This window comes from Streptopelia decaocto (genome assembly GCF_964273445.1).
Source record: "Streptopelia decaocto genome assembly, chromosome: 1".
Taxonomy (NCBI): Eukaryota; Metazoa; Chordata; class Aves; order Columbiformes; family Columbidae; genus Streptopelia; species Streptopelia decaocto.
The window spans coordinates 64,553,401-64,574,157 of NC_138663.1; the positions used below are offsets into that span (position 1 = coordinate 64,553,401).

The 20,757-nt window shown below is 40.1% G+C and overlaps 1 protein-coding gene across 3 annotated transcripts in view; it reads right to left on the bottom strand.

The window, feature by feature from the left end:
- Positions 1-19,224, bottom strand: part of BCL2L13 (BCL2 like 13) — a 45,177-nt gene extending 25,953 nt beyond the window's left edge. For 2 of the 3 annotated variants that reach the window (XR_014183213.1, XM_082044174.1), the window contains exons 1-4: positions 19,010-19,224; positions 13,246-13,436; positions 3,674-3,784; positions 2,553-2,709 (exon numbers count right to left, since the gene is read on the bottom strand). Coding sequence is in view for 2 of the 3 variants with exons in the window: in XM_082044174.1 (XP_081900300.1) it covers positions 2,553-2,709; positions 3,674-3,784; positions 13,246-13,366 (389 nt within the window). In the remaining variant the exon portion in view is untranslated. Of the gene's footprint in view, positions 1-2,552; positions 2,710-3,673; positions 3,785-13,245; positions 13,437-18,521; positions 18,670-19,009 lie in introns of those variants that run through there. The other variant, XM_082044175.1, reaches the window with a different exon arrangement.
- Positions 19,225-20,757: the final 1,533 nt, after the last annotated feature.

Genomic DNA, 20,757 nt, shown 5'->3' on the forward strand with positions numbered 1-20,757 from the left:
CAGCAGATGATGCTGTCAAAAGCAGCTGTCTTGAGCCAGATCATGACAAAAGCCAAGTTCATACTTCGGTTTCAGGGAAATAGTGGTAACTGGCATTGGACAGAAGACCACTTATTGAACTCCAAGAACCTGTCATGATATAACAGCCTACTGTACCATAACATGCTTGCTAATATGCATATAAGAAGACAGGAAAATACAAGCAAAATAAATAAGTATTGTATCAAATAGCACTACTGTAGCAAACACGGGTAAAAGAACTGAGTTAGAGCACACTGGGGAAAACATAATTTGATTTCGTCATTTTAAGTGCATTCTCTTAACTTCCTTGTTTGAAACACAAATCCAAATGAATCAGTGGGTTGAGAAGAGCAACAACAGCTGCAGGAAAGATATTATCTAGAGATTAAACAGTAGCTCTAGTTTGCCTTATAAAAAGGCATGTGTGTCAACACGTTCTCACAGGCATTTCAGACTTTATATGTATGTACATACACATATAAATAAAATACTTAGAATGCAAACATTTTCCCATAGAAAATACAGGAAGCCTAGAACATCAGGCTACTAACAAGCTAAAACCACTACAAAAAGAATCAAGCTAGAGCGCACCAGTTATGACTCCTCAATGTTGATCAGTCAACCAATTATCTACAACCTTTAACACACTTATACTTGCAATGTTGCTGTTTCAATTTCCCATTTTAAACACACAAAAAAGATGGCTTGCAAGGCTTACTGATACATTTTCACCTTGTTGCCAGCCTGGTTTTTTACTTTGTAGTGAGGTATTTATCAAAACAACAGCTCTTCGGAAGAAACTAAGTACAAGTTTTTAAGGCCCCACCGGGCAAATAACTGGCTTGTATAGGCAGATAAGCTTCTGCAGTTTCTGGAGGAACATACTAGAGTGCCTTTTGCCACTTCAGGAGAAACTTGTACCCCACATACTCTTTTCTGTGTGTAAATAATTATTTACACAACACTGAACTTACTTTTTCACCCTATAGAAACTGCATATAGAAGCACACAGTTTATTTATTAGTTTCTGAAAGTTAAATGGCAAGTTGACAGTGTACTTTTTCCCTTGGATGACTCATGGAAAAAGAGACAACCATTTTCCTCTGTCTGGTCTGATGTTACATGGCACCTTTGCTGTGAAACACAGGTCAGAGTCATAGAATTGTAAGATGGTTTGGGTTAGAAGGGACCTTTAGAGATCATGGGCAGGACATCTTCTACTATACATCAGGTCACCCAAAGCCTCATCCTGCCTGACTTTGAACAGTCAGTTTTGAATTACATTGGTCATAAAAAAATCAGCCCTTAGTTGTTGACTAGGGAGCTAGTTAAGGAATAGATGGGCTAGTTAAGGAATCATAAGAAAGGTTGAGGTTGGAAAGCACTGCTGGAGAACATTCTGTCCAACCTCCCTGCTCAAGCCGGGTCTCCTACAGCAGCCTGCCCAGGACCATGTACAGAGAGCTTCTGAGTATCTCCAAGGATGGAGACTCTATAACCCCCCTGAGCAATCTGTGCCAGTGCTCAGGCACCAGTAGCAAGGTGTTTCCTGATGTTCAGATGAAATGACTTTCAAATGGAATCTTCCAGAAGTCTGCCACAAAGGGTGTTACCTTCATGAGGGCATGAGATGTCTCTCCAATGCACGTATGGGAGGCTTACGCTCCATGCATCGTAAAGTTTACACTAGGCACTGGTATCTAGGTTTCCAGTACTTTGTTGTTCAAACAGTTCATGAACAGCCACACAAACTCTGAAAGAGTAATGCTAGAGATTCTCAGCTTCTTTTGACACATTTTATTTAAACCAATCCATAAAACACAGACTCAGATAGCTATTTGCTGATGCTGCCTTCATAACTGCATTTATGTAACTGTCCCTAAAGCAGCACCTTCCAACTCCAGCTCTCTACAAAAACATCTTGGAGGTCACTCAGAACAGCCAGAAGTAGTTCATATGGACCCATTACAATCAATTTACAGCAGAAAAACAAGAGACCACAACAATTTTACCAATTTGAAAAAGACATAAATTAAGATACTAGCCTGTCAAGTACAATGTGCTATTTAAACAATAAGCGTAAACTGGAATGGCACCAAGCTTGGCCCAGGGGCCTACCTTTGCTTCAGATGTGTGCCTACATGGTGGTCATAAAGCACCTCACTACCATCCTACCAGGGAAATTTCAGGGAAACTCATCTTAAATAAGGTAAAAGAAGTTAATCTGGTTACAGCCAGTTAGCAGCTGCCCACTGTTAATTTCACCAGAACTGGAACTACTTGAATTAGTCTCAGAAATTTCAATGACAAAAGCTTGTAAGAATTTTAGGTTTAAAATTACTACAAAGAGCAAATACTACAAAGAAACATTCATGCAATACAATGCGAAATAAAAAAAAAGCAGACAGATAAAGGAACACTGAAAAATAAAGAAATGCAATATAAAAACATATTTCCGTCTTTAGAATTTCAGCAGCAGTCAAAATGAAGAAGAAAGCATCTTCCCTTTCAAAAGGCAAATGAAAACTCACTTGCTAAGCAAGCTCTGCAGTGCTTTGTGCAGATGTTCTTTCAATTCCTGGGACACTTTCTCCCCAAGATGAGCCAGGCAGTCTTCTATTGAGCTCTCTGGATTGGCAGGACTGAACACTGGGGAAGTGTGGCAGTCAAATCCTGTAGTGGTAAATGCTGAAAAAAAAAAGTATACAAAATAATATCAAATAGATTCATATAAGAATATTAACAGTCTCAAACTTCTTATCCCACCAGTTAAGATAGTTTACATAAGGGACGAAGATATCACAACTCTACAGTCAAAGCATGCTATAAACCAATTGTAGTAAAACAACCATGGTCCAGATATATTCTGGAAGTGATACTTAAAAGTCATTGATGATTTTGAGCCACATTTCCCCTCCAGCTCTCATTTCACAATCACATTCTAGCCAGGCAAGTTACCTGAATGTGCAACTGTTCTCAATTTTAAGCTGATGCCAACCCGGATGGAGCAGTAAGAGAGCTCCTTTTCCATGGTAAAATTTGCCCATGCATGGACATATCTGCAGCAGTACTAGAGTATAAATTTTTAAGATCATATTTTGTCCGTATAACCTTTTCCTTCTCAGTTTAAAACTTCTAAGAAAGGTCTACATGGGTGAACATCAACAGATCTCGAGCCCTTCTACTTCAGATTTCCAATTTGCAACACAGTTGCAAAGCAAAGATTGTTTCCAAATCATTCCTTGCTGGGAATCCTATAAACCCACAACTATAAGTCAAAGCATGTAACAAAAAATAAACCTGGTGGAAGTGAGAAATCTGATGGTTTAAGTCCACATTGCCCTGAATGTTAGCTGCTAGGAAATGATTTCACTTCTGTCATCAAGTGGAGCGGCTTAAGGGCTGCTTACATTTCATTATTTATAGTAGCCTATTAAATATCATTCAGTTGTTTGCCTTGGCTAGATTCCACTGGTCCAAGTGGTAACGTTTAACTACTTTACTTCATGTGCCAATCTGTAGAAATCTTGTGGGGGAGAGGAAAGAGATTCAATGCCTCCAAAAATCTCTTTAACTAGAGTACCTGTTACAAATTAACCATCATTATAGTGCACAGAGATTATCAATTCAAATAGGAAAATCTGAAGAGCACCTTCCAAGATTTCTTCATCAAGATGTTTTAGCTCCTCCTCGATTTCTATTTTAATCTTCTCCAAAGTCTCTTTTTCCAAAGCATGTTGTGCTGTAAGCTGTTGTTGAGTCCCTGAAAGAAACCAGAAAAAAATATTCAAATGTAATATTTCAAGTAAGGTAGATAATGGAACATGATATTGGAATACTAACTATAAAGGAATTGAAGGTTAAAGTTCTATTTCAGACAGCAACATAAAAAGTATGATCCCTTAAGGGCACTTATTACAGAAGTTTTACTGTATGAACCGAGAAACATAAACTTCCAGGCCTATTCAAGATAGAATAGGTGCTTTAAATACGAATGTAATAAATCCCAGAACTGTAAAGCCACAAACAGAATACATAACAGCTTGAGAAACAAACTTAAAGACCAAAATCAAATCAAGGCACATAAAAAAGTCATTAAAAGTAATACAATCATTATCAAACTACACCAAAACAAAGCAGATACAGGCATAAGTTTGGTTTTTGCAAAATAACCCAATATAAAATTGACATTGATGACTCCAAAAATCTACAAAAATACTCAGAGCAACTATGTAACGACATCAACGAAGAGTATCAAAATCTATTAACTGTGCATTTTTTCATTGCTCATGAGGAGTCTGTGGTTCACAATGAAATAATTTAACCTGGCTCACAAGTAACAATAGAGGCAAAGGAACCCAGAGTTGTCAGTCAATTGTGAATTTTCACCTCCTAAGGAATTTGAAATGGCTGCATATCTCCAAAAGTATAGATACTATAGTTTGTGATCATGAATACATATTCTGTGTGCTGACTCAAGATATTTGGTAAAAAGAAGGTGTTTCAGCCATAACCTTCAGGACCACACAGACCCTCAATCATCTTAATTATTACACTGTAGCAACAGAGCGACACAAAACTGTTTCTAAACAAGCAAAGGTATTTAAAACATTTGAATCTTAAGGAACTCCCTACTGAATGTCAGCCTTTCCAACATAAGGCCGTATGGCAACGTAAATAGTCAAGTAACTGCTTTATGGATGGGTACTACTGAAAAACTAGATGTCTGCTACAAGAGTTCTAGCTCAAAACTCTTGCTATTATATTTGGCTGCTTTTTCTTTGGGTTTGCTTACCTTTATTTCTTCTATCAGCTTTCAAGCACGTCTTCAAATTCCATTCCTAAAGCATACTACAAAAACTGTTCCATTAACTGCTCTCTTATTTTCACCAAACATCACTGAATCAACAGCCTCCCACTGAAATTTTCTTCTTCCTTTCCTTCAATTCCTAAAAATGTCTTACTTTGAGATAAAATGGATCTCTGTTATATCCACACAAATATAAAAGTGAATTTTGAACCAAGTTACTCCTGAAATAAATGAACAAAATTGACTATAAAACTTCTCCCTTTGCTAAGTAATCCCCCTTCCAGCCATTTTCTTCCCTAAGAAGAAAATTATTAGCCATTATTAGCCCTGCACTCTGCTGCTTTCAAAAGTATCAGTGATTGGGTTACCCAAATCGCATTTTCTTAGCTGTATTACTTCAGAATATTCCTTAGAATTCTTTTTTGGGACTTCATGTTCTCCCGTGCCCGTAATTTAAACACCATCTCCTTCTGATAACGTTGCCTATATCCAGTGTTTCTTGGTCATGCCCTCAAATACTGACCTATCTCACCTTTTCTGCACCATCACCAACTGCCTACAGCTCTACCTGGGCATCTACACGTCATTCCACTCTACAGACATTCTTCACTCAGTTGAATAAAAAGGGGAAGGATTTATATCTGTAATGTTGGTATCATCTGACTTTATTTCTTTCTCATCATTTATATTCCACATCCAATTCTTCAGGTAAGTCCTGCAACGCCCAGTACAGCTGTCTGGCATGTCTTTCTTCGCTGTTTTGAAGACACAAAATCATAATTTGGTGGTCTTATGAATGACTGGCTACCTATTATCTTTGGTTCATCCCTACTTAATACTGCTTGAACTCACTTGAAGTGTCATATCATCTTCCCCTTTCCTCCATAATGGACACACAATATTATTGGCTTTCATATCAGAGTGTGTGAAAACCATAAAAGTAACAATACTAGTTAACATGCACAGATGTGTAGTAAAGTTTACTGTGCATTTTCTGTATTTAAAAAAACACAAGACAATAAGCTTGCAAGGTCTCCTGCCTTTGAAGAATAAGTTAAAAATCCACAGAATCAACCCACTGAATGCATGCTAACACTTAAAAACTCAGCACTCATTAGGTACCTGTGAGACAAAATCTTTCTAAACCACTTCACAAGTCAGTGTAAAATGGTTACATTTATTTATGTTAATAGTTGAAAGGAACAATAGATAGTTGCTTTAATTCCATTTTACTTAACCACACAGTTAAGGTCATCATCACCACGTATAGAATAACTTTATTTAGCTTCTTAAATCCCTTCTCAAACAGTCGCTCTTTGCAACTCTGAATAATAAATTCCAGAGAGGAGCAAACTGTTCCTCCTCCTTTTGGCTAACGAACAGATGCTCACTAATGCCTTGTCAGTCCCTTTAAGGTCACCTCTTTGAATGAACGAACCACTGCTTCACAGTCAAGTGCAACAAGTACGTGCAAGTACAAACTCTTATTTTAACCTGTGCTTCACCCTGTATATGGAAGGCAAGAGGGTATTCAGAAGAGCACCCGTTCTCACGGGACTAATGTGACGATGATCACACATGACAAGCTGTCATACTTGATAATAAGTCATCCGGAAAATGGAAGAAAGAGAAATTCCACTGCTGCCAATGTACAAAAGAGCTGTTTAGATAATCAGTGCTGCAGTCAATGGTTTCCATCTCGTAACACCCACAACTTTGCAGCAGCTGCTGATTCCAATAGCACCTGACTATTCAGTCATGCCAAAACATCAAAAACCTACCCAGATCAGTGACTTTGCACGGTTTATTCCCCTAATTATCAATGGATTTCAGTTTCTGCATCTCCTGTATGCTGATCCCTACCAACAAAAATTGCATCCAGTGTTGGAAAACAGCATATTCCAATAGCAAAGGTCCTAAGTGAGCGGTATCTTTTTCTCCGTTAGACAACTTCCAAGTCAGTTTGCAAATAGGTAGAATAAAACAGTAAAAATAATATTTGAGAACATATTTTCATTGTTTAAGAATGCAAATGGTCACACCAGAAATGGTATTTGTAAGATCCATAAATGCTGAATGCCTTCCTGTGCTGAAAAAATGGGTTTGCCTATTACAGACCTTCAGTAAACTGCTTCTGAAAGGCCTCTTCCCAAGCCAAAGACACAACAAACCTCTGTGACATAGTCTTGCATGAACAAGTTACTGCATTTTGCTTTCTGTTTATGGAACGAATGTTCCCTTTTGCACACGTGTGTTCTTGTTAAGATTTTGGGGTTTGGGTATTTGGAGGTAACCGGCAAACTAGAGGAAAATGTATTCTCAAAGTCCATCAAGCACCACATCACTGACAATCAGTGTTATGACTACTAAATAAATGTAATATTTGAATAGAACTCCAACAATAATGTCATTCCACAAATTTAGTAACAGTATAAGACTAACCCGTTCCCCAGGTTGGATCCCAGGAGGATGAGGAATGGGATGTCATTCATCAGAACTAGAGAGCCTGCATATCTGATTCTACAGTGTTTGTGTCAAACTATGGCTAACGAGACAACAGCAACTATAAAGAGAGAATGAAAAGGTGTTAAGCCTTTTTAGTTCAAGTGAATGCAGGATCAATAAAAAAGAAAGCTCTTGATGTTAGAGTGCTCTCATTTTTTTTTTCTTTTATGCTTGTTATTTTAATTTACCAATATCCCTGTTTTCAAATTCTCCTAGATCTCAATATTAACACCTGTATAATCAACATGGACTTAAAAAACTACTTTCAACATTATTCTAGTAGTTCTTTAATATTTGAGACTTTTTAAAACCGTGAGAATACGTAAGCATCTAAAATTTCTGCAAGCACTGAGAAGTGACAAAAATGTAACCAATCTCTTACAAATGTATTCATCTGTTTCCTTTGATGAAAAGTACATCCATTATCCCAGCAAACTCCAGAACACAGACTGCCATACATAGATGTAGTCCTTGATTCGAGAAATGTTTAAAAGAAGCTCTTTATAAACCATAAGTAGGCCCAGCTTAAAAGAAACTTAGAAAGTCCAGAATACTAACAATCAAAAAGAGATGAGACACTGCCAACTAGCAGCCAATCATTTTTTTGTGGGCAGAGAAGAGGCTTAATTAAGTGGGAACTCACATTCCTGGAGGGACCATCTCTTTCTTCTCCAAGTCACACCTCAAAAAATCCCTTTCCTTGCCTCTGTTCAGGAAATAACTCCTTCATTACCATGAAATGGACCTATAACGGTGCACCTTTTCAGCCAAAGTAGGTATGTTTTGCCCTGAGGAAAGTTTCAAAAGAATAAGTTATCATCTAAGCTAAAACCACCTCAAAAACTCCTTCATTTCCTAGACACCAACAGTAGGCATTATGAAGGGTAAGTCAAGATACAGGGATGGAGTATGAAGAAAACCCAAGATATTCTGCAACAGTCATTCCAAGTGTCACCTGACAACAGAAGCTCTTGCAATGACAGGTATCCAACCCATGATGGTCAAAACCATCTAAAAGAGGTACTACTGTTAGATTTGGGATGCCACTAAGGAGCCTGGAGCTCACTCACAATGCGTAAAACCTGACTAGCTCTGCCTATCTATTATAAATGTGCTTCCTGAGATGTAACAGAGGTCACTTCTAACTAAAGTAAGTGAACAAATGTAAACTCCATTTCTTCTAATATCCCAGTTCAACACTGCTCAGCTGTAAGAAATGCGCATGGAAAACTACTAAATTGGCTTGATCATTGAAGACATACAGCATTTCATACAGCAATTCCAAAACAGATAATAAACGGTCAAAAGCACACTGTGCATGGTAACTGGATTAAAGTGCTATGGAGAGCATGCACTTCATGGAAACGGTAAAACTGTCAAGATCTTGTTCTCCTCTTGATTAATCTATGTCACCATGCAGTAAGGGCACTGATCATCAATCTCACAGATGCTATGTGAGCTAAGGGATGATTTAAGATTTTTCGTTCTGTTGAGGAAAAAACAGAAAAGCCACTTTCCTTCAGAATCTTTGTTACAGCCAGAGGCTCATGGGATGGGGTGAAACCATGGGGAAGTAGATTGAAAAACAGAAATACACTAAAAATTCTGTGATGAAACATAAAGAAGCATTTATAATACAAATATATTTTTTCACAAAATCAAAGTACTTGGACTGATTTAAAAAGTAAGTAGTACTAACAACTGCAGCAGACTGGAAGCTTCCACAATGAGCATGAACTTCAGTGGAAAAAAAATGTACAAATGCCTTCCAATGTTGATATTTACTTTTTGTATATGAATCAGTAGTTATAGATACTACAAGAGTTCTGAAAAGCTACTAAGAAATCTCTTCACAATCTAACGAACAGAAAACTGAGAGCTTCCACACACATTTTGAATAATTGTATTTACCTGTTGCCTCAAACCACATGACCTTATGCAGATGATACGATGTGTGTTTCATTAGATTTCTCCAAGCAATTTGTACTATTCACCTACCTGAAAGTCTACCAGAAATTAGCAGATTTTACTGCTAATGGACTTGGATTTAAATAAACTGAAGTGGGTGCTATGCAGAATCACTATTCTGCAAAAACTGTAACAGAAGTAATCTCTTAAACTATTCCCCAGTTAAGTTTGCTGGATTTTTCTCTGGAGACACTGAAATCCACTACAGAATACTCCCATTAAATCCACTACAAAATGCTATAGATCTGTAATGTCAAAAGATGGGTTTGCCCAATAAAATTGTATTTTCTTCAAGAGTCTGAAAAACTGCAGATGATTCTCCCTTCTATGCCTGCACTGAAAAGCAGCTATTCAAATAAAACTTTCGAGGTAGTAATCAGATGTTCACTTAAAGATCAGCCTTCTTTGCTTGAAGTCAGAAGTGATTTTAGCTCTTGTAATTGAAGTCATCCTTCTTGCAACACAATCAAGAACAACCAAGAGATTCCAAAGGAAATACAGTGAGGTAATTCTCTATGTAACTTGCCTGAGTTGTTACTAAATAACATTCCTTCAAAAACCATCACTCTCATAAAGCATATTACATCTGCAAAAAATGAGAAGTTTTAACAAATATCTTCAAGATTTTACTCTTATCTGAGGTTTTCGAACAGAAAGACAGAAATCAGAAAAAGAACTCTCTAGTACAAAATAAAAGAAAGCAGAGGTTTGGGGGAGATGCCTGTCAGAGGGAAAGGGAGAGTAACAGACAAAAGAATTCAATTTCTTTTACCACTTTCAGCAAAGACAAAATACTACCACCCTTCTGGGATAGACAGCTCTTTTTAGTAATTTTTTTGAACAAACAGATACTTTAACTGGAGTGTTGAAGTTCCACTGAAATCTGGGAGACTGCTGTAAGAGGAAATTGAAGGGAGGTACAGAAATACTAACTACACCTAGTGTGCCTTATTTCCCCATGTTCTGGAATGGAAGGAGAGAAGATCCTCCAGTGGGTGATACAAGGGGGCTGTGATGAGGATCTTGTATGGAACCACCCTCTAGAGGAGTCCATCACTCTCCGATGCCAAAGGAGACAAAGAGGTGAACGTTATCAGGGCAAACCAAAACTAGCCTTTCTGGAGACACCCCTTATATTGCAATATGACAAAAAACTCCGATAAAGAGTAACGACTTCTTTGGATCTAAGAAAAATAAATAAAGGGAAAGTACCATATACCAGAGTTGATACCTCATGTGAATGAAACATTTAAATTAGAGAAGCATTCTGCAACTAAATAAGAAACAGGCAGTAGCCAAAATCACTGCTTCATGTTGTTTCCCATGAAAGGTCTGTCAGCACCATAACCAAATTAAAGCAAAACAAGATTAAGTGGCAGGTGCTTTGTATCAGAATCCTCTCAATTCATAAATCAACAGTGTTCAGCCATAGAAAGACTACTGGCCAGCATTTTAAAGTATCATAAAAATAATCAGTGAATACTGTATCAATGGTTCACAACACAGCTTGAAAAACACACTGATGTAATGTCATCCTGTTATTTATTCCTTAGACGGCTTCCTTACAAAAACCAAAAGTTTCCTCTTCACAATGTGATTCTACAGAACTACTCATTTTCATTTACTGGTTTTCACGTCTTTTTCTGTTTGAACCAGGTTTCTCATTCCACACTTGTTCCTGTAATACCCAGCTACCTTCCAGCAGTCCATTAGGCAGTGCAGGTAACATCCATTATGGGCTGCCGCTTCTCCTGCTGTCTCCCTAGGGGAGACTGTATTAATAGAGCATATAGAGCAGAGTGCTTTGGTACAGCTCTCCACAAGCAGGCATTGGCCACGTGCCAAACAAAGACATACAGAATGTATGTAACTGCTTCACATTCAAACAAGATGCACTTCAACACAAATACACAGGTGTTACCACACATACCCTGGGAGTGCAGCTGAAACAACTGTTCAATTACAAGCAATGAGAAAAGAAGTAGGAGAAAGGATATTCTAAAAAGTGACTGTCAGACAAAAGCTTTTGGAAGCATGGAATGCAGAAAGGCAACAAGAAAAGTGAGAAAGGCAAGAATGAAAAAATCCTGCAGAAGGAGGATAAGGTGTTTGCACTTTGTTCAATAACAGCCTGAAGTCCATCCAAGGCTTTACAAAACAGAGTGATAAACAGCATGGCAGATTAAAAGTAAGGCAAAATTATTTTACCCAGAGTCTTTGATCAAAAAGCAGTAAAAACACTGAAAGAGAAATCTAATTACAATGAAAGACGACCAGGGGAGGAGAAGTTGTGTTCACCATCTGATTTTGAGAGCAAAGGTGGGGGAAATGTAAAATTTCCTGTTTAGAAGGGAAAGTTCATAGCAATGAGGATAAAAGAACAGATTTGGAAAGTATCAATGCTTCAGAGCATGTTAATAGCAAATGCAACTACAGCTTGCTGTCATGCAAGTTAACATATCTAAATAATATCTGAAAAGTACCCCCAACAGTTATTTTTAATCAGGAGCTTAACAATCCTCTTAACTGACTACAAAAATATCATTGAAGCATTTTAGCTTCCTCTTTATACAGTTTTAATATTGCTATTTAATTCAAATATTTCTTAGAGATTTCAGTCATAAGAATTAGTTGAAAGGTTTCCCCTCAACTTTCAAATATTTCAAAGGTAACTACAGCCAAATTATTAAAGAAATAAAAGCTTGGAGACTAACAGTTTCCTTTCTGAATCTTGCATTTACAGAACAAAGCAAGACTCTTCCACATTGTAGCTTTGTATTTACTCACTACATTTCCAGTTACAGCCCAGTTATCCCAGATGGGATATTCAGAATGATACATTATTGCTAAAAAAAGCACATTTTTCAACAAAAGGTTTTATGAAACAGCACTAAGGTGCTCCTTTCATGGACCACAGATGCAATCAAAGTGGAAGTGACAGACCTTAAATGTACTAAGATTAATTTTCTAAACTATATATAATATAACCAGCATATGCTATATCCTTTAGTGACAAACTGATAAAATTATTTCTGTCATAACTAATATAAAAATATTTCTGTCATAACGCTATCATTTCTTTTCAGGAATTTCTCATTTCATGACAGTTAAGTTCAGTAAATGACAGAGTAACCATTCTTAAATGCTTGTTCAAAAAATAAAATATTCTGAAGACTGTCTCTTTTGATATGCCTTTCATCAGAGTAAGTTCTGAATCACAGGAACTAGTAGTGACTGAAACGTCATTAAGAACTGACAAGCCACCAAAACAATCTAGACAAATGACACTGTTTAAGTGCTTGCCACCACAAAATAAAGGAAGTTTTACTACTTAGGTTTATGTGATACACTATCAAACTTCTTTCATTCTGCCTCCCATTTTTTTATTTAACCTCCTATGTGCACAAACCTGTTCTGGAAGAACCATCTGCCTCCATCTGCCTCCATGCAGTCCTTGACTTCGTAAAAGTAAATAAATAAATAGATGCAGCACAGGCCAGGTTAAGCCTGCACAACCACTGACTGACAACAACAGAAGCATCAGCATCAGAGGGTACATGAGATTGCTCAAGTCATCATTCCGAGTTTATGCCAGTAAACACCACCTCATCCCTGCTTGCTTCCACCTACTTCCCAAAAAAAAGCAAGCATGGGCTCAAATTCTCAAGATGGCTCAATGAAGACAATATATTTTCATCCCTCCTAACCTTAAGACAGCCACTAAAACCACTTATTTGCTTCATAAACACCAGCTCAAATTAAAACAATAATCTAAACGCAAACAGCTTTGTTTCCATCAGCATCTCTTCCCATTATTTTAAATTAAAAAAATAAGAGATGCATTACACTGATCAGGCTACATTCTGAATCCAACAGTTACATAATTAATTGCAAAAACATTTGCATATGTAAATAAGTACAGATGCATATGCAAATATTACCTTGAGTTGAAGGAAGAGGATGCTCCTGTGGCTTCTCTTGTGATAAAAGTCCCAGGTAGCTGAGAACTACGTATTTTGTTTCATAGTGAAATCCTACAGGCACAGCAGTAGTGGACGCCATCAGGTTGGCTTGCAATGCAGAGGGGCTTTTATAGGGGCACGTAGGGTTTTCTCTGGGTAACTGAGGAAGACTGTAAGGAAAGAACAGAGTGTTCTGTTTGGTTTTTTTTTAATAAGGCTGCAATAGGTCATGAACTCATACATAACAAGGAATTATGTAACAATCCTGAAGTAATATCCAGGTTTTTGCCCTGATATCCTATGCATTCTTATTTTAATAAGAACCATGCAGAGTAAAACCAAGTGCCCCCCAGTCCAGCGCCCTGCCTGCTTGCTGGCAGCAGCGGCATTGCTCACTGATTGGTGTATGTACTCACACATTGAAGCAAATCGAACAGTTCCTCACCATGTGTTCACTTCCTTATGCCTCCCGACTCGACCATGCACAAAAATAGACAGGTATGCATGCAAAGAGTTTTTGAGGGATTCTGAAGACTTAGTTAACTACAATTTGAGGTAAAAAGCCAGGTTCTGAGGAGTCTCTCTTCCCCTAAGCCTCTGATTAGTATTTTCTCGATTCTCTGCTTTTTCAGATTCTCTGTTATGATGCCTAAACATTTTAATGAAGAAAAAGTGTCCACAATCACCTCAAATTCATTTTACTGTTCCAATAGCAATGGAAAACATATGGCCAACAGAGGAAATTCCACATTCATTATAGGGACTGGAAGAACAGATGGCTGTGTGTCCTGGATTTCTCACTCAAACATTAATACTTATACAACAGAAATCCACACCCAATGGCACCATCCGGCCAAAGAACTTCCCTGTTTTACTCTAATTGTTTTGTTGCTTTTTTTGAAATATCTAAATAAGAACTGCAGGGAAAACTAAGGTAGAGAGAAATTAAAAACAGCCATAAAGGACAAGGTAAAAAGAAAAAAAAATCTCAAAAAACAACATGAAACTGGAGAAAAAGCCATACAACAGACTGAAAGGAAGTTTCAGATTAATAAATAAGTTTTACCTCTTTATACTAGGAACAGTCTGGATAATGACTTCCAACATGCTACCAACTTGATGAACCAAATAATTATACTTTTTAGGGCTTTAAGATAAACTCTCAAAACTAAGTTCTCCATCACTTCAAAGAGTCATTCCCAAACAAGTAGTAGCCCACTCTTGGCCATCAGAATGGTTATCTAAATGAAAGGCACGCAAAAATTTCATGCTACAGAACAGCTACTTAACAGATACTGAAGGAGCTAGACAATTTACTAGTGTGAGACTGCAATTACATTTAGAAGCAAAATTTAAATGAAGATTAACATTTAAAGCAGTTAGAATGAGCAAAATGTTATATACAGAACAGAAGCTGGAACATCTCAAGAGAGTTCCCAATTATAATAGAAAAGCCTTGAAACTAAGAGAGAGAACTCGGTTCCCAAACCAAGCACAATGTGCAAATGAAACCTCAAGATTAATAATAATAAACGAGTAAGCAAAACAAAAGCATTCACATGTCTAGCTATGCAAAATGTCTGAGCTAAATTCTAACCACCCTCCTTCCTGGAATGGAATTCGGATGAACGGTGGTACAACTGGTTACTGAGGATAAACAGAACTCTAACTGTGCTGTGGCATGGTAACTGTGTAGGTAGTTTGGCAAAGAAAAATTTATCCATCAAACTAAAAGCTGCAAGAGAAAAAGAGTTGGTGTAAAATTGGCTAAGCATTCTTTCTTTAATCTTTACAACTCTAGCTTCTGAAACTCATTCAGTATTGAAAACAGAAGAGGATTCTTTCCTGAAGACTATACTCTGGAAGTCCTTCCTCTTGCCATGAATTTCAAAATGTATTAAATACTTTACCAGATAGATTTGGTTGAGTCTTTGCTACAACTTGAACCAAAGTAGTGATTTATATAAGACGAAAACAGTGTCGAAACTCTGAGGCAACACCCATCCCATTTCCCTTGGAGCAGTAATCCTACATTCATGTTTCCTTTTCCATCCCAGAGTGCTCTACAGGCAATATATCATGCCTCAGAAATGTAAGAAATTATAGCAGAGGGTAAGAGCAGCTTTTGCACAATACACAATTACCCTTCAGCCACTGCCACAAACTGAGACTTTGGTACAGCAGGGAGATTTGGAAAAAAAATAACTGCTCAGAAGACTTTAGGTTCCTTTAACAATAGATGTACTCTTCAGATCAGCTTCCCAGATGCCATCACAACATCACATGTTCACATCACCAGGTGTGAAAGATGCCATTCACCAAAAAGCAAAAGCTCCCCAGCATGTTTCGGTTCTGGTTAGTTCAGTAGAGACCCACAGTACTGAAACCAATACACTTCTTGCGACACCTGCACAGCAAGTGGAAGCCCTTCCAGACAACCCAAACTGATCTGTCCTGAAATAATAAGTCTGACAGATGGTCCAGAGACATCTAGACACTACACTGTGGAGCCAAGAACAGGTCTGAATATATAACAAAGATTATTCTTCAAAATATAATTCCAAATCAATGCAGAAAACAACATTCCATCAAAACAAGCGTAAGAATTCACAAAAAATTCATCCTGCTTAACTCAGCACCTCTAAAGGGAGGAGGATTAAAAAAAAAAAAAAAAAAAAAGAAAGAATCATACCACAGCTTATTTAAATAGTGGTCAATGTTTCTCTGGGAAAAGAATAAAAAAAAAAAAGCTTTGGAAGAAAAAAGTAATCACTTTGGTCAATATATTCTGAGAGGTAGTTGTTTCATTCTGAAATGAGAAGGGAGACTTAAGAACTTGAATTGAAGACATGTCTTCAGTTTCACATAAAAGAATGTCTGACTGGAAATGTATTTCAGAATCATTGGTCCTCCTTTGAGGGAAGCCTACGGCACAGCAACTGAATTACTCATTTTTAATTGTGAATGACCATTTTTGTTTACAAAAAGAAAGACAGAAATACTGACTCAGGTACTGTAAATATCCCAGAAAAGGCCATTTTTTCAGGAATGAGTGGGATTAAAAAAGGACATGGAGCTTGAGAGACCAGATCTGAGGAAGGAGAGCTTTTCACTGCAGGAACCAAATGAAAGAGAGTCCAGAAACTATCCAAGACAATAAGACAAAGGCTTGCATGGGAGATGCAATGGACCAGAGGTGATAAGGCACTATACAGAACGTGTAAACCCCAATGCAAGAGCAGGAAGGTTACATCTGATGCAACAGATTCACTGCAAGAATACTGCCTCTTAAAAAGCTAAAGAGATCTAAATTATTACCAATTACTCCCTACAAAAAAATTCACCCTTTCTCAATTCCTGTACCCTTGGGAGAATTAAAGGCTACACCTGCTGAAGCTTACTTAGCTTGCTACTCCTCCAACCCTGCTGTCACCTGCTTCATGTGGGCTGATCTGCTCAACCAACCTGAGAACAAGAGTTCCAATCAGACTGACACTTCCTCATGTAATTTGTCACATCCTAATCCACAGCAGAGTTATATGTTAGATAATGGGCAGCGCAATTCTACCAATGAACACATGAATATAATCACCTAGCAATGAGGCTCTGCTATGTTTTAGTCCTTACCTGCCAAATCCTAGCAGGCATCAAGCTACGTTTACCGGGCATCATTCAAAAGACAAAATGCAACAGCATTATGATACTGCCTGTAAGAACAGTTCACCAGCTGCCACCAAGATCTACTGCACATCTGTTCGACTACAGTGGGTCAGACTTGCCTTCTGCATTTAGAGCTGTAGCCTAATATTTTGTTGCATGTTTACAAACAAAACCATAGGTGATCAATATCACTACAGATTTCTAATGCAATTAAACCACAGGTCCAGCCACAACAGCAGAGTCACGCATTGCCTTCTTTTTACAACTAACACCATCACCATGACCACAGTTAAGTTCCACTTGAAAACAGCGTCAATCTAGGTTGGGATGCAGTTCCCAGCTACAGCCCAGGTTACCAAGCCTCACTTACCAGCTACTAACTTAATCACCTTAGACCGCCGCTCTAGCAGAATGCTTCTACTGCTGCAGAATTATTTCAAAGCACACATGGTCTCAGTCAGCAAGTGTTCACCCAAGCACAGACAGGGAGATTTAGCAAGGCGACGAAATGGTAGCACTGGAGTTCACGTAATTTTTAGGGCAGTGTGCCACCGATACATTCACAGGTTTAGGTCATCCTCCTGGTACCAATCTCTTCACCAGGTAACCACTCTCAGTTCACTCTGATCTACAGCTTTACATTTGTCTGGCACCCTTTATCCAAACGTACCAAATTCCAAGGAGTTGCAGGTCTACAAAACCACACCCCGCAGCAACAAGATGGAAAATATTCAAGCACTGTGCAACCTTACCAGAAGGCCTGTGTGGGGATTTTGGATGAGACTTGCGTGTATGGACTAGTTTAACCTTGCAGCAGTCTGTCTCTGAAAACACTTCACGTAACAAGTAGGGCTTTCCAAAGAACCCAATCAGGTTGGTAGATAATTCTTCAGAGTACTTTTCCAACAATATGTAATGGTATGACTAAGAGATTGTTCTAAATAAACAAAGAACTACTGAGTTCAAACATGTCAATTCATACTGGATATGAATCAATATTGCATCCATTACTGATCCTCTAGTGGCATTTAATGGATAGAAATACTGGAAAATATGATACTCATTTATCTGGGCAGTGGTTTTAGTTGACCTTATAGGGAAATGTAATTAAGCGAGCATTCTAAACAAATGGGTTTTATTTTAGGAAGGAAAACAAAAACTGTATGAGTTATCTACTATAAAGGTTTCCAATGTTTTCCAGCTTTAAACTATCTTACCACAATATTAAATCATTACAAACCCAGCTTTCATTAACAAACTTTCATTCACTTTATTTTTTTAACTTGCCAAGTGCTACTTGGATTTGAAAGGGAACAAGAGAGCAAAACAGGGAAACCAGAAGCCCTGGGCTCGGTCTGAGTTTTCAACAGCGTGAGACAAACACAGCATAGCTAGAGCAGCCTGCGAGAGAACAGCGTAAGCTACTCAGTTACTACGGCGATGAATGAGATATTTATATCCGGGCAGGGAGCAAAGAGCCGGGATGAGTCAGCCGGCGGGGTCCGCGCTGGAGCCACGGCCCACGCGTTACAGCGGCAGGTGCGGGCGGGCAAGGCCGCAGCCCCTACAGCGGAGCAGCCGCCGGCTTTCCTTACCGCCGCCTTTCGGGTGCTGCCGGAGGGACGGAGGGGACCCAATCCGGCCTCCCCGCAGCCCGCGGAGGAAGGACGCGCCGGAGGCTGCTCCGCCGCCATCCCCCAGGGCTGCCCTGGGCACGGAGGCACACGTCCTTCTGCCGCAGGTCGCGGCGGGGGGGGGGGGGGCAAACAACGGGAGCCGAGGGCGTGGCCCCGCGGCGCCCCGCCCCCGCGGGGGAAGTTCTGCGGCCACGGACCCCGCGGCGAGCGGCCGCCTCCCCCCTCCTCTCACAGACAACGCGGGGAGGGGGGCGGGCACGAGCACGAGGACGGCGCGGCCGTTAGGCAGTTCGGCGGCCGCGCGCGCGCCTCCCCTCCCCTCCCCGCTCCCCCCTCACCTCAGTCCCGGCCAGCGGAGGCGCGAGGGGAAGACAGACAGACAGACAAACAAACAAATAAATAAATAAACGAACAAACCGCCCGCCCGATCCCACCCCCCTCCTCACCTGCGAGCGCCGCGGGGACCGGGGAGGAGGAGGGGGCGGGCAGGCCGGGCGAGGAGCGGCGCCGCTCCGGGTCGGACCGCCGGTGGGGGGGGAGGGGGGAGGAGGAGGTGATGGTGGGGGCGCGCGCGCGCGCGCCAGGGGGTGCGAGCTCTGCCCTAATTTGCCGCCGCCGCCGCCGCCATGATGGAGGGGCGGGGAGGAGGGGACGGCGGGGCGGGCAGCACGTCACGGCAGCTCGTATCGCGCGTCACGGGCCCGCTCCGCGGGGCGGGGCCTGGCGGGGCGGCCTCTCTTTCCACGTGACTTCCCGAGGGGGCGGAAAGAGGCGCGGCCAGCACTTCCGCCTCGGTAGCCGCTATGGTGGCGGGAGCGAGAGCCAGCGGGGAAAGCTTATCTCCCGGGGTGGGAACCGGCCCCAGCGGGTTTCCCGCGCTCAGAGGCACACATAGAAAAGGGAGATGCAACCGGAGAATTAGCACGTGTAAATATCTTCGCGTTTTCCTCACGGGTTTTGAGGAAAATTAATGGGTGGTAGTTGGTTTCCGCGGCCCTGACCCGCCTCGCACGCTTAGAGGTGTCGGTGAGGTGGGTCAGAGCCTCACACAAAGCCGCCCGTAAGGCTGGGGGAGCGGTCACAGAGCTCCCGGGCTGGAGGAAAAAGAGAGCGTGTAAATAAAGTTCCGACTGTTTTAATATAATTTAGATTCTGGCCGAAATAATAGTAAAGTGTTCTCAGGCTCCAAAATAACCAGTTTACTCCCTGCCTTGTAACATAATTACAATATATGCATTTAAAAAAGGACATATGAGTGTTTATAATGAGCTTTTTCACACTGAAAAAGGGTGCCGTAAAAATCACAGAAATAATAACCCAGGAAGAACCACGGATCTGACAAAATACCACATTTCACACAGATGTATAACGAACAGTTCTATTTTTTCCAGCAAATGTACCTGCAGAATGGGAATAGAAGCTTCCTGCCAGCTAGAATAAACAAATGCTATTATAGGTTATGGAATTGCTTTGAATTTTGACATAAACAGTGGAAGCAGTAACACAGCTCCTGAAGAATCAGCACATCACTTCCAAATGGTCCTGAACATTTCTGCATCACAAGTTGGCGGAAGGTAACAGTAATAATAATGCGGCTTTGGATCCCCACCTTGTATTCCTACAGTGAAACGCTGGTGCCATAACTGTACAGCCAAGCTCAGGGGCCCATCACAAGACCTCCCCCAGACAGCCTGACCTCCTTCCCCTGCCCTCTGCCACCTCTTTCCCACCTCCTTCTGCTTTTCTCTTCCGACTCCTTAACTCTACCACCCTCCCCGCATCCCCAGGTGCGAGTAAAAAAGCCAGTTTCATCTCTTCTCATCAGTCCAAAGCTGGAAAAAACTGTGAGATCTTACAAACAGCATTTCACAGCTTTATACAACTGACAGCTGAAAGTGACCTTGGGGCATCAAAGCTTCCTACAATATGGAAGCCCAAAGTGTTGCCCAAAGAAATCCACTTTAAGGCTGATACTGAAAAGTCAGCAAAAAGACTCTTTAATGCTGTTTTGAAAGCGTTAAGAAGCAGGTACTTTTATTGCAGCACACTGGACGCTCAGAGGATCATTCCTCTAATCAAGCGTGCGCATGATTTGCACTTCTTGGTATTTATTACATACACCTCTTGCATATTCATTTCTTTCTACCGCTTAGTTAATGCATTAAACATAAAATGTATGTATAACCCCACCCTT